General features: G+C 40.4%; 1 protein-coding gene across 1 annotated transcript; it reads right to left on the bottom strand.

The window, feature by feature from the left end:
- Nucleotides 1-432: 432 nt before the first annotated feature.
- LOC121299266 (ammonium transporter Rh type C 1-like) lies at nt 433-7,801 on the bottom strand. The gene is made up of 11 exons (XM_041226934.1): nt 7,086-7,801; nt 5,168-5,360; nt 4,736-4,886; nt 4,211-4,352; nt 3,584-3,750; nt 3,066-3,203; nt 2,638-2,774; nt 2,036-2,160; nt 1,570-1,643; nt 1,201-1,311; nt 433-574 (listed from the first exon to the last, which is right to left on the bottom strand). Exons 1-11 carry the CDS (start codon nt 7,288-7,290, stop codon nt 569-571), a joined length of 1,449 nt encoding a protein of 482 aa, XP_041082868.1. The 5' UTR covers nt 7,291-7,801; the 3' UTR covers nt 433-568.
- Between the last annotated feature and the right edge of the window lie 4,973 nt (nt 7,802-12,774).

Below are 12,774 nucleotides of genomic sequence, written 5' to 3'. Positions count from 1 at the left end.
GACACAATATTTTCTGTCTGGGTTTGGAATACATGAGTGGCATGGTTCCGCCACTCGTCCATTACCAGCCCGAAAGCAACCAGAGACATAATATTGTGTGAGAATTATAAGACTGGGTAATATATATATATATATATATATATAGATATATGTATATATATATATATATATATATATATATATATATATGAGAGTTTTTTTTAATTACTAAAGAAAAAAGTCGAGTCTTCATTAACCTACATCTAGTCAACGAATATTTTTCACAATATTGACAAAAAAAAGGAACACTATCCTGTGGGACCATAGGACACCCTAGGGTGTATGTGTGGAACCCATATGTCATATCACCACGTTCCCTCCCCCAACCCCCAACCCACCCCACCCAACCACCCACCCCCACCCCCCACGACAGACCGGTCCAAGGGTTACACATGCTCTGATATTAAATGTCCATGTAGATCACATTGTTTGAGGAATCTTGTGACAACGAGACTCCCCGGCTTGATCCCAACATCAAGCAATTAGGAGAAAATGCATTCATCCAGCAGGCAAAAAATTAAAACTCCAATCAAACCTGCGGAGAGAGAATCCAGTTAGAACACATAGCAGTGGTGGGGCTCTTTAGTGAAACAGCTCACTCCGTGCAATATTTAAAACAGCTACAAGATTACTGAGAGAAATGTGGGGATCCATTTACAAGTGATATACAACTGCAACATAAGCTTGCACACTTTTTTTTTTTATATAATGCAGTATTTATAAAAACGACATGATGTTCTGTTTCTGTATTTTAATGATAACTGTACATTAGACAGATGGGGATATAGCAACGCCAACAGCAGGCTTAATCTAAATGATAGGTATTGACTGTTGTAACCTTGTTTAAAAAATGGACACAATAATCTGATGAACAATCCTCAACCTCGCTTTGCCGTTTCATCAGCTAATTGAAGAGAACGTGGAGAACACAAAAGCGACTGACTGGCGACATCTTATGGTCACCCATGGTAGTACACTGACAAACGAGCCTATAGATATTTAACAAGGTCACATTTAAGTGCCAATCGAGGTAGGTGAAAGGAGCCATTGAAATGTAGCCAATCAGTAAGAAGCATGCAAAACAGCATTCTCTTAAGCTGGTTTTGCCACAGAGGTTAAGAGCTGGCACTCTCTGGCGTCCCAGTGAAGTATCCACTGTACCTGCCGGACTGGCGTTGGGGGAGCCTGCTCCGCGAGTTTGTTGGGAATGTGGGTGGCGTATTCAAGAGCGGCGTGGTGTGGGGACGGACTCTCCTCGTCCTCCTCGGGGACCTGCGATGATGGAGCAAGAAGAGTCATTAAGGAGCAGTCAGTGTTATATAGGTGTACAGAACAGCATTGTTACTAACAATCTATAAGGCTTGCAGCGCCATCATGTGGTGTATATGCAATATTACAGAAGTGATAAAAGATATCCAAATGACATTGTGTATTGTAGGATTAATATATCTTAACACTGAATACTGTATCTATACACACACAGTACTTTCCAAATAACTATGCCTATTGTGAATTTGAATGGGTGCCTACCTCCCAGTAAACATCATCCTCAAAACAGTTCTCATCTGGAGCATCTCCCCAAATGTTCAGCTTCAGGATAAAACCTTAAATAAATAGATAAATAAATAGATAGATAGATAGATAGATAGATAGATAGATAGATAGATAGATAGATAGATAGATAGATAGATAGATAGATAGGGTAGAGCACCTGCAATTCCCCATTTATAGCACTTCTCATTTTCAGCCACACAGTTGAAGTCACATGTCTGAAATCTGTAGTCAGTTTACCACAACATGGCTCACGTGACTCTTTGGGTTCTTATTAGGAAGGTTCAACACCTTGCAAAAGTCTACATGTATATGGAATCTGGTTACATAAGTGGAGTCAGACTGGTGGTTAAAGCCGACAGGGAACCAAGACACAGCTCTTTCCTCCAGCGAGTTTCTTAGTCTCATGTAGAAATTAGTTTTTTGGACTTCACGTGACACTTACCAACTAGTGTCCCTCCAACAAGGCCGAAAGCTAACGCCACGCATAACCCAGCAGCCTGGTACCCTCCCTGCACAGAGGGAACCCAGTCAGCAAAGTCTCCCTCGAAATCAAACGCTTTTATCAACCTAGAAAAAACAAAAAAAAAAATAATCAATGGTCTGAAGACAAGGAGCGTCTAACGTGGGACACCAGGTGCATGAAATAGGATCTGCATGTCCTGCAACAAACAGCAGACTATCCAATTCTGATCGGCTAAAGGACCACACAGCACTGCAACCTGTCAAGGAATGACTGATTCTTTGCATTTTTATTGAAGGAAAGTGCAACTCACGTATAACCGTTGTAACCTCGGGTAGATCCGTTACAAATGCTAAAATACTGTTTACTTTAACTGTATGTTTCGTTATCCGGTATCCCTCCATGACAGCTTTGACCCGTGCTCCCCTTCATGAAAGTCTGGATCCTGCCCCTGGTTGTAACCTGGGTTTGGTTCAATTCCCAAATCCAATTCCCATTGCCTTTTAATAAATTCCAATTAATTTTAAAAAAGTAAAGCAGTTTAAAAACCCGGCAGTTATCTCACTGACTCATCCTGCACTCACCCCTCGTGGCCGTACACCTGCTCAGTAGCAGAGGCCGCTGTGACCGCTCCCACGATGCCCCCGATGATTCCCGGCATGCCGTGCAGGTTGTGTATGCCGCACGAGTCGTGGATCTTCAGCTTGGACTCCAGTAAAGGCTGGAGAGCGGAGAACAGAATCGTGAGAAAACAAAAATCATAAATAAAATGCCTGGACATGAGAGGTGGCATAAAAACAGAAAGAGGATGCAGGGTGATTGACAGTTGGTTTGCATCTTCTGTATTCACTTTACTATATTAATTGGGACAGCCTCCTACAATTTAGTATGTTTTTTAAAAACGTGGCCATGTTGAATGAGTACTTCATTTCATGTTATGGGTGCTTGTCTTTATCAAGGCAAGCCCTATGCTAATGTACATACTGTACTCGTGAAATCGGGGCGCACTCACTGTGAGGTAAGTGAATCCACACGTGGAGATGATTCCACAGAGAAACCCGACGATGAGGGACCCGTATGTTGAAAGCATCATCTCAGACGCAGTTCCCGCGGCAACGCCCCCCGCGAGAGTGGCATTCTGAATGTGCACCTGACCAAAACAAAACGGGAAAAAACGGTATATTCTGGAAATCTGATCAAAAATGATCTATACAGGTTAAAAAAAAAAAAAAAAAAAAAAAAAATGCCGAGAATTTTTTTGTTTTTTTTTGTGTTGAACAAATTATCCTTATGCTGTCATCTTAGTAGCTGCTGCTGTAATTGGTTGTGTCGTTATATTTGGGATCGAAACTGTAGACTTTGTGTGTGTTTTTTTTTTTTTTTTTTTTTGGGGGGGGGTTTGAGAAACAAAATATTCATAAAATACACACTTACGACATCAACGATAAACTTCAAACAATACATCTGGTGTAGTTCTTCCCAGCAATGTACAAAAGTTAATTAATTTTGAATATATGCTGCGCTAGCTACCATGTCGAGCTTGCCCTTTCCGTGTACGAGGCTGGAGACCGCTACGGTGGTGAGGACACAAGAAGCCAAGGTCAGGTAAGTGTTTAAGGCGGCGCGGTGCTGCCCGTCTCCGTGGTCCGCGATAGCAGAGTTGAAACTAGGCCAGAACATCCAGAGAAACAGTGTGCCTGAGGGAGAGAACATACAATTATGTGACACGACTTCAACAAAGGTAGCGTAACCGGTTAGTTAAAAACACAACTGGACCATACGTTCTTCGAACCGATTAGAATATTAAATATACAGTAACACTTAACAGTGGTTTGAAACACTTCTTCAAATAAGTAATGTAAATACATTAAAATATATATTTTCCCCCCAAAAAAACAATAAGGTCTAAATGGTCAAATAGACACCTAATTAATAAGTACATTTATGTATTTAGATAGCACCTTGCATACTGCAGCACTTCAAAGCACTTTACAAGTCAGTAAAACCAACCATAAACTAGAACCTCAATATAATATGGAGAAGGAGAAAGAACAGATTTAAAAATTGGTACAGAATGCTAGTCTAAAAAAGTAAGTTAGTGAATTCGGCAATAGAATTCCAGTCGTACATGGAAAAGCTCTCCCTGCAAGGACTCACCAATCATAGCAAATACATCAGAGTGATAGACCGAGCCATGCTTGCTTTTATCCAGATTGGGTCTGTAAAGAACACGGGCGATAGACAGACCATAGTAGGCTCCAAACGTGTGGATAACCATGGAGCCCCCAGCATCCCGCACCTGAGAAATACCAAAAGGAGTTGTTACTGTGTGTGAAGGTTTTAATTATAGAAGAAAACAAGGGAGCATTTTTTATAACCAGAAATTATCATCCATTCAAATCTAAATAGGTTTTTCCTAGTGAGCACAGTACTGCATATCCTGCAGAAGCTTTTTTTTTTTTTTTTTTTTAATTGCAACATTTCTCTTAAAAAGGGAATACAAAATACTGATAATCAAATATAAAATGGTTTTGTCCATGTTGTCCTTATACCTTCCGAATGCTGGAACAAGTTTGGCAACATTTCTCAGTTCACTTCTCTGGATACAGTATTTTGCAGTCTAGCTACTGTACTAAGTCCTGATTAGTTGCCCCTTGACAGCGGTAAGAGTAAAAGACTCACATGAAGCACAGTAAGGATGATGTACTCTTCAATGGCAAATAGAGTCACTCCAAACAGAGTCATAACCATCAGCTGCACTGGACTGACTTTTCCCAGGACTCCACCATAGGCAATAAGACAGGAAGCCACACAGAAATCAGCATTGATCATGCTGGGGAGAGCAAGACAAAATATAAATACATGAAAATCAATAATGTTTAAATTGTGTAGCCCCTTTTATAAACAAGCATCTGGCCATACAGACATCGGTTCACTCGCTACACAGCTACATATACAGCTACAAAAACTACCCTGTAGTTAGGTACACGGCGATCCCCCAAAAAAAAAAAAAAAAATGCAATTTGGCTAATTCATGCCAGGTCATATGTACAGGGTCTGGCCAGTAGGCTCAACTCTTATACACATGAAGAAAGCCCTGAGTGCACAACTAACTTTTCGATTCCAATCTTGATCTTGCCGTCAGTCCAGTCCAGGGAATGGAACCATCCCTGCATCAATAGAGCCCACTGGATCCCGAATGCAGCTACCAGGAAGTTGAAACCCACGGAACCGAAGCTGTAGCGTTTCAGAAAGGTCATGAGGAACCCGAAACCCACAAATATCATCACGTGGACATCCTGAAAACCTGTGGACCGACAGAGACAGAGAGATCGCTACTTTTAATGGGGTGCTACTGCAGTGCTGGCAAGAGAGTTTAGCATTATCCAATTTCAGAGAAAAGACTAATAAAAAAGGGGTTTACAGCATGCAGCATATCATTTAGAAGCACTTAAATCATAAGATATATATAATCGTGGATAAAAGAATACTAGCAATAAAATTAGGCAAATGTGCCCCTTTTATTGCAGTTCTCATACTGGTTGTAGTACTTGGCTCCATTACACGTCTGGCTCAGGGATCATAGCCTGAGTGCTATCTGATCTCACTGCATAGCAAAGACCGTCCAAACAGGAGCTGAGGAACTACTAATTACCAGACTGTTCATCAGCAAGTCAGACTTATGAGGCATTTGCAGTGGTAGTTGTTATGTTCCCCCCCCCCCCGGGGTAGCATGCAGCAAGTGGCTTTTGATTAAATGGTTAAACACAGAGGTGGAAGTATGTACTGTAGGTGCTTGGGGCACAGAACAGCACATGAGCAGTGGTGAACCCAGGAGAGTATTGATGGATAGAGCTGAAGTGGTTTGTCAGGTCTTGAAATATTAAGCAAAAAATATATCTGGGGGATATCTCAACAGGTCAACGTCAACTAGCTGTTGTACAAAAGGAGGTCCAGCTAACTTTTAACACTGATAGACTGAATGGGTACTAACAAGACTTTACTAGAGTTTACAAATTCTTTATCAAGTATTTAATACCTAAACAACTGATTAGTGATAATCTGTCAATTCCTATGGTATTTGTATTTATATTCAGGATGGTAACTTGACAAAAGATCCATTAGGTTCAACCCAGACAGATTTCTGTCTGAATTTCAAGTAGGCAAGTTTTATGTAAGCCTGTCAACAGTTTAGCTTATATTGGGCATTGCCGAGATACTAACAATGCACACCCAGAGTTAAAAGATTGGAATTATTTCGAGACCAGCACCAGCAACGTTTCAGAGTTTTTAAATATCCAATTATAAAAGCAGCGTGCTCTTCAGTGATCAATTGTATTTGTGGGTCCTGCTGTATGTGTTGAATCATCAGGTATGAGTGCTGTCATAGTCAGCAGTGTGCACATATGTTGAAGGAGTGTTTATGCATGAGAATACTGAGGTCTGTGCATTAAATGCACAGGTGCAATTAGACCCTGCTGGAGTTCCGCACCACTGCATTTGAAGCTTTGCGATAGCCAATTGGGTTCCTGCATAAAAATAGGGTCCTGTGCATGGCATGGCACCTGTATATCTCCACAGTACATTTACTTTGATTACTTTAAATGAATTAAATTGACTTGGGACATTTTTGTTATGAAAGGGTGTTGCAATTTACTTTTATGACATTTACATGCCAGCATTAACACTGGGCACTTGCTGTCAACTCATTAATCTGGAAACCCTTTATTATGAATACACTTTATTATAGTAACTGTCAGCAGCCAGTACGTCCCAGTGCTCTGTGCTGTACTTTCAGGATTAGAAGGAGAAATAAATATGCACTATTATAAAATAACATTTGTCAATCACATATGAATGAAAATTATATAACCAGGACTATAGGAAAACATTTAAAAAGCCAGACACATTCCAATCTTTTAAAACACCAGTTTACCATAAAAATTGCAATCACTGTGCAAAACATAAATAAAAAAAAATATTGCAATTTTTTTTTTCTACTGAATAGAACAGAGTGGAGCCATTCACTTACTTGGATATCTATAATAAAAGTCGTTTTCAATGTCGCTGGATATGTTTTTCTCCTTTCTCCTCTCTGTCCAGTGGGCATCAGACTCCTCGTTGTAGCGGATGAACACTCCAAAGAGGATGATCATCGCGATCTCCCAGATGAAGCACACCATGGGCAGGCTGAGCCGCACGTTGCTGTTCTTCTGTCCACCCCAGATTTTCACCATGTTGACGAGCAAAAAAAAAAATCCTCTCAACAAGGCAGGAGAAAAATCTTTTGTGTGATTCTCGTCTCTCAATCTTGCCTTTTTTATAGCCCTTTTAAGACCAGGGGGTGTGTCACTAACATCTACCTACCTTTTGTCTCAACTGGCACACCTCCCTATACCCAGCCCTAAAGAGTGGTCCTCCAAGCATCTGCAAATGGCACTGTGATTGTCTAGGTATTACACACCTCATACTAGCCGTACCAGATATGACAGCAAGGTGCATGTTAAGCACCACCCCTGCCTTTCTTTTTCTAGATGCATTCAATTCACCTGTGAATGCTCTCTGAGACAGCTGCTGCCAGGTGATTGTCACTCACCAAATGAAGCACTAATTGAAACTGGACTGAATTAAATGCATTGGCTTAATTGCTTGTTTGTATCTTAATTCATTGAGATAAACTAGTTTGGTTAATTAATGTGGGGCTCTTAAAGCATAACAAGCAGGGGAGGCATTTTACCACAGACCTCTCAGGACCCAGTAAGTTACGTTTTTTTTGTTTTTTTTGGTTTTTTTTGGTTTATTCATGCAAAAAGAAAAAAAAAACAACTTCATGAATGTTGCCTTGAAATGTGCTGTGCTTGTAAAGAAAGACCAAAGCTTCATGGGAAACCTTTTTCATTTTATATTAAAAATGCACCTTCGTTTTTTCCTCAGTTGATGCCAGCAGACTTGTTTAAAGAAAGCTACCATAGAGATCAATTGAATAAGCCCAGCTCATATACAGCAGTTTAATAGATTTCTTCTCTTTGATAAGGATACAAAAGAGAAAGATAAAGGTTTGCAGCCCTTGGTACACTGCAACACCGGTCTGGGTGGCAGATCAAAAAAATAAAACTTTTTAAGCTGCTAACTCAATGCTAGTTACAGTACTTGCTCTGCCGAAGAAGGATTTATTAATAAAGGCAGTTCTGCCATCACATTCTTTGAGGTTTGTTGCCACGGCATCCCTGGTTGTGATAAGTGCTCCAATCAGCTGTTACAGATAGATTGTTTGATTTGTTTCAGCCTTGGTGTTTTATCAGGAATTGCGCTCCTCACAACAAGACTAACAGGTTCACAAAGAACACTGTGGGCATTCTATAAAATCATGCAGAACATTGCAACACACCCTCCTTAAACCATCCTCTGATACCATACAGCTCCATCAACACCAGGGGAAATGGCACATGTAGGGTTTTGGAAGGGCTTATTTCAGTAACTTCAAGGTCCAGATATTTGCATCTAGTAGTCTACATGATCAGAGTTTCTGCTATTGCCCTCAAGACGTGAAAGCTCTGACAGATGTCTCCTGAACAGATTGTGGGACTCAATTAAGGATTGCATATCATTCAGTTATGCACATAGCATTTTGTATCTTATGAAAGACACATGATTTAATTTTATGAACATATTCTGTATTACTAGTGTTACTGGAACATTTTTCAGAACCTTTAAAAAAAATGGCTAAAAAGAAAAGGCCTCTTAGTCATTTGCAATGGTGGTTTTGTGCAGTAGTTTTTTTTTTTTTTTCGCTAGCAATGACATATATATTAAGTGTCCATTAAGGGTACTCTTAAAAAAGTTGGCTATTTCTAAACTGTTATCCAAGATAACATCGTAATAATAGAAGTCATTAATGGAAAAAGTAGCAGTCCGAGTCTGTTTGGGTTGGCATCAGTCTTTCAGCTGCACAGTGCTGTGCATTTACCAGTCCACAGCATGGAGCAGGGTCTACATGTCAAATGCCATGGTGAATCTACCAGTCCGAATGGATCTGTCTCTTCACTGACCCCCTAGAGACTGCATTTCTAGATAGTGAGGTCCAAGCTGTACTCACGCAGTGCACGTTGATAGGTTTAATAGCTTGCTTTAATGAAAAAAATGAACGAGTCAACACAACAAAGTGCTTTCTCAGTGTCTTACCATTCAGTTTGCTTCACTGAGCAAGTCTAGTCCCGGGGGTGTGTTCTGAACTGCAGCCTTCGCTCAGCCGGTTAATTGATTCTTAAACAAGCACAGTGGCCCCATTTCCTCATCATCTGAGGCAGGCACCTGTCTGTCTTTAATCAATATACTGAATTATCTCTGGAAAAAAACAACCCAGCAGCCACTAACAGATGAGGAAGTTAACTGTTAACATTCAGCTCCAGACTAGCATGGCTTTAATGACACAACAAACAGCATGCATATCGAGATGAATTCACTATGAAGAATGTTCTGTAAGACACCATCCCTAAGGTTTTGTCTTCAGAACCACTTTCAGTGCTGCCCTTATCATCATGCAGCTAAACTTTTAAAACACAGTTTCATCACTTTGAAAAGTCTGTGAAGGAGAAACACCACCCACTATCCTTCTCCTACTGCTCCAGGACAGACAGAAAAAAGTCAATTTCACATCAGAGCTCCATTTAACACATGCTGCGCTAATCTGCGTTACTTCAAATGTGAGACAGGTGACTGCAGCAGTTATTTCTTCTTAAAGGAACACTGCCCAGCTCAAATACTTGCAGGCCAACTTGGAAGAGAGAGCTGCTGTCTATATTGGGCATCCAGAGCAGAAGCTGAACTGAACAATGTGAAATGAGGCAATGAAAGAATACTGATGAAAATGGATTTCAAAAGCTTAATTACAACACCGTTTGTTAAATTGGGTACCTGGCTATAATGCTCTGTATAGGTAGCGTATTGCATGATCCGTTATTATTTGAAGTGGGGATGGGTACAGCGGCTTATCTGTGAAACAGAGCAAGGTGGGTTTAAGAGCTCGTTTGTGCTGAAGCTTGTTTGCTCTTTGTGGAAATGCTTAACCACGCTTCATTACGCAGGATCCAGCAAGCATTTCCTTTGTGGTTTTCTTCAGATCACAGGCAGGCAATCTGATCCCACCTCACTTACTGTACAATGACACACTTCTCCCATAACTGTTAAACACTTAATAGTGCTACATTCAAAGAAATGTCATTTATTAATCTTATTTTAGTATTTTTAATGACCCATTTCTGCACATTTCAAAAATCATTAATTCAGCATTATTTTTGTTTTGCATTCAAACTGGATGCCATCTTTCATGCCAGGAAAGCAACGTCAGCCGCAATCTGTTTTACATACAGCGTTATTTTACTGATACCAAAATAATTTATATTGCTAAAAAGAATGTCAGCTTTGGATTAGACTAAATGAATGCAACAAGAATCTGGCTTGAATCAAAACATGTTGACTTAATGAAAGCTCCTTTTCACTTTTTTAAGAAAAGTGGTTAACTTTCAAGCTGAACCCTCCATGCACGTTGTGACTTGAAGCGAAATGGCATATAATGCACCAACAAATCCTGTTCACAGATTAAATGTCATATTTTACACTGCATGACTAAAAGCTACAATTCGAAGTAGCATTGATCTGTTCCTGTTGAACAATAAGCATTGAAAGTAGTTTGACACACCTGCCAATCAGACTTAAGCAGATTAAATACCAGTCTGGAAAGAGAGAGGCGAGTGAACATTTAACTCTGAGATGACTGCATTAGCCAAACCATTTGCCTGCACCATTTGTTTGTGTTTCTTGGGCATGTAACAAAAACTGTTGTCACCAACTAAGGATAAGTGGGGGAGACCTGGGATCGACTTCATTTGCTGCTGTTTATTTGAAGTTTCAGTTTGGAAATGTGCTACTAAAGATACAGTATTAGGGTATTCTCAAATAGTTTCTTTTTTCCCCCAAGCCATGGTTTAAAAGCTTACAAAACAAATGTGGATTCTGAGCGTCTGTATGCCAGTGTCGAGGGGTGTAGGTCAGTAGTTTGTCCTGGTAGAGGCTGCAGCCTAATGCAGTCCAGTACATCAGTCACTTGGGTGCAAGCTGTCGCAGTCTGCAGAGTGTCTCTCAATGCATGGAAACACCTTGCCTTTCTCTTGGAGGCTACAGGCCAAGGTGAGAGCAGGAAATCAGATTTCTGACTTGTTTTACTCATGTGTGATTTCAGGCCAGCACGAGTCTGTTATTAGTTGCTTGAATCCTGTAAAAACCACAGCATGTAGAAAGGAGTACTGCAGCTGGAGAGCCAATGAGATGAGAAGCACAATATTGGGGATCAGTACTGTGACCTGCTTTTTTCCATTGAACATCAGGGATGAAAATAAGACTCCTATTGCATAGCAGTTTCACCCATTCCAGGTCTTACTACGAGCTTGATTAGCCACAGTGTGTAGGTAACAAGCTCAGATGTGTGTGATTATCCTACAGTAAAACAAGGACTGGATCAAACTGCTGTGCAACGGGAGTCGTATTTCCATCCCTGAACGTGACTTTTGACTGTTATTGTAACGCTAGAGAGCAGGGATATTTAGTAGGAAAATTTGTGTGAGGAATTCGATGTTAATAAAGCTTTGTGTTTCGTGTCTGTTTTTTTTAATATTTTTAACAAAAGTAAAAATTAAAAGGTGTACTTCACACGGTTCTTATTTTGCAGCACAGAATTCCACAGTGTATATGAAAGGCGGGTGGAAATATATTTCAGTAATGTGCAGAAGACTTTTTGATATAGGACACCCTTTTCATCCAGAAATAAGTACACACTCCTGGAACAATTCCTGCCTGTTTATGGAATGAAAGGGAATATGTAAGAGAAACCACGATAAAGCATGAATCAAACAGCAGCCAGTATGAAACAGAAAACTGGTTTGCTTCAGGTTATCTCTGGTTCTAGGCAGGTTTAATACCCAATGCAGGCGGTGTGGCATGACTTTGTTGGGTTTCAAGAAGCTTGGGAAAAAGAACGTTTTTAAAAAAAAACAGTTCCTTAAACAATAGTAGTTCTCAGAATGAGCAGTCATGGTCCCCTGCCTCCCCCAGTTCTGCTCTGCACTGCCTGTGTCCTTCACATTGTCTCTCCAGTCTGCAGGATCGCTCCCAGCGCCATCCACCCACTGCTTTATCTGGTCTGCAGGAGTACAGTTACATGGCAGTGCACAGAACAAGCTGGGAGTTTACTCTCAGTTCAAGCATCATGTGCCGTCTTCATTCTTGAATTTCAACCAGGTCACAGGTGTCAAATGTAGTTTGATTTTACAGTAAGATGTTGTTTTTTTAATAATTAAAACAATATAACAATATCCGTGCGAAGTCCAAATGACAGTTGTTTGCAGTTACTGTTCTGATCCAAGTGGTCATGCTGTGCCCATTCAACACTTTGTTCTCCATTCAAACTTGATCATGGCTGATATTGTAGTTGTTTTATTGTTGTTTTATTGCAATGGCAAGCTGATGTCACAATTTGAATGCTGTCTTACTGATGTGTGATAGGAAGCAGAGAGGAGTGTGTACATTTTCCCTTCAGGGTGATATTCTCATTGATTAGCTCCCTGTCTGACAGCTTGAGGTTACAGCTTGGCTCTGTATCTTAAAATCCAATGGCAGCTAAAAAAATCAAACTTGTTAGATAATATTTTAAGTGCTAACCTCAACGC

Source organism: Polyodon spathula, chromosome 24, assembly GCF_017654505.1.
Source record: "Polyodon spathula isolate WHYD16114869_AA chromosome 24, ASM1765450v1, whole genome shotgun sequence".
Taxonomy (NCBI): domain Eukaryota; kingdom Metazoa; phylum Chordata; class Actinopteri; order Acipenseriformes; family Polyodontidae; genus Polyodon; species Polyodon spathula.
This window is presented reverse-complemented; position numbering and strand designations above follow the sequence as displayed.

Excerpts from the sequence above, each read along its gene's own strand:
- LOC121299266 (XM_041226934.1), bottom strand. The coding sequence starts at position 7,290 with ATGGTGAAAATCTGGGGTGGACAGAAGAACAGCAACGTGCGGCTCAGC. Across the intron at positions 3,751-4,210 it reads TGATGTATTTGCTATGATTG|GCACACTGTTTCTCTGGATG; the intron begins GTGAGTCCTTGC and ends TCTCTCCCTCAG. Across the intron at positions 2,775-3,065 it reads GTGGATTCACTTACCTCACA|CCTTTACTGGAGTCCAAGCT; the intron begins GTGAGTGCGCCC and ends TCCGCTCTCCAG.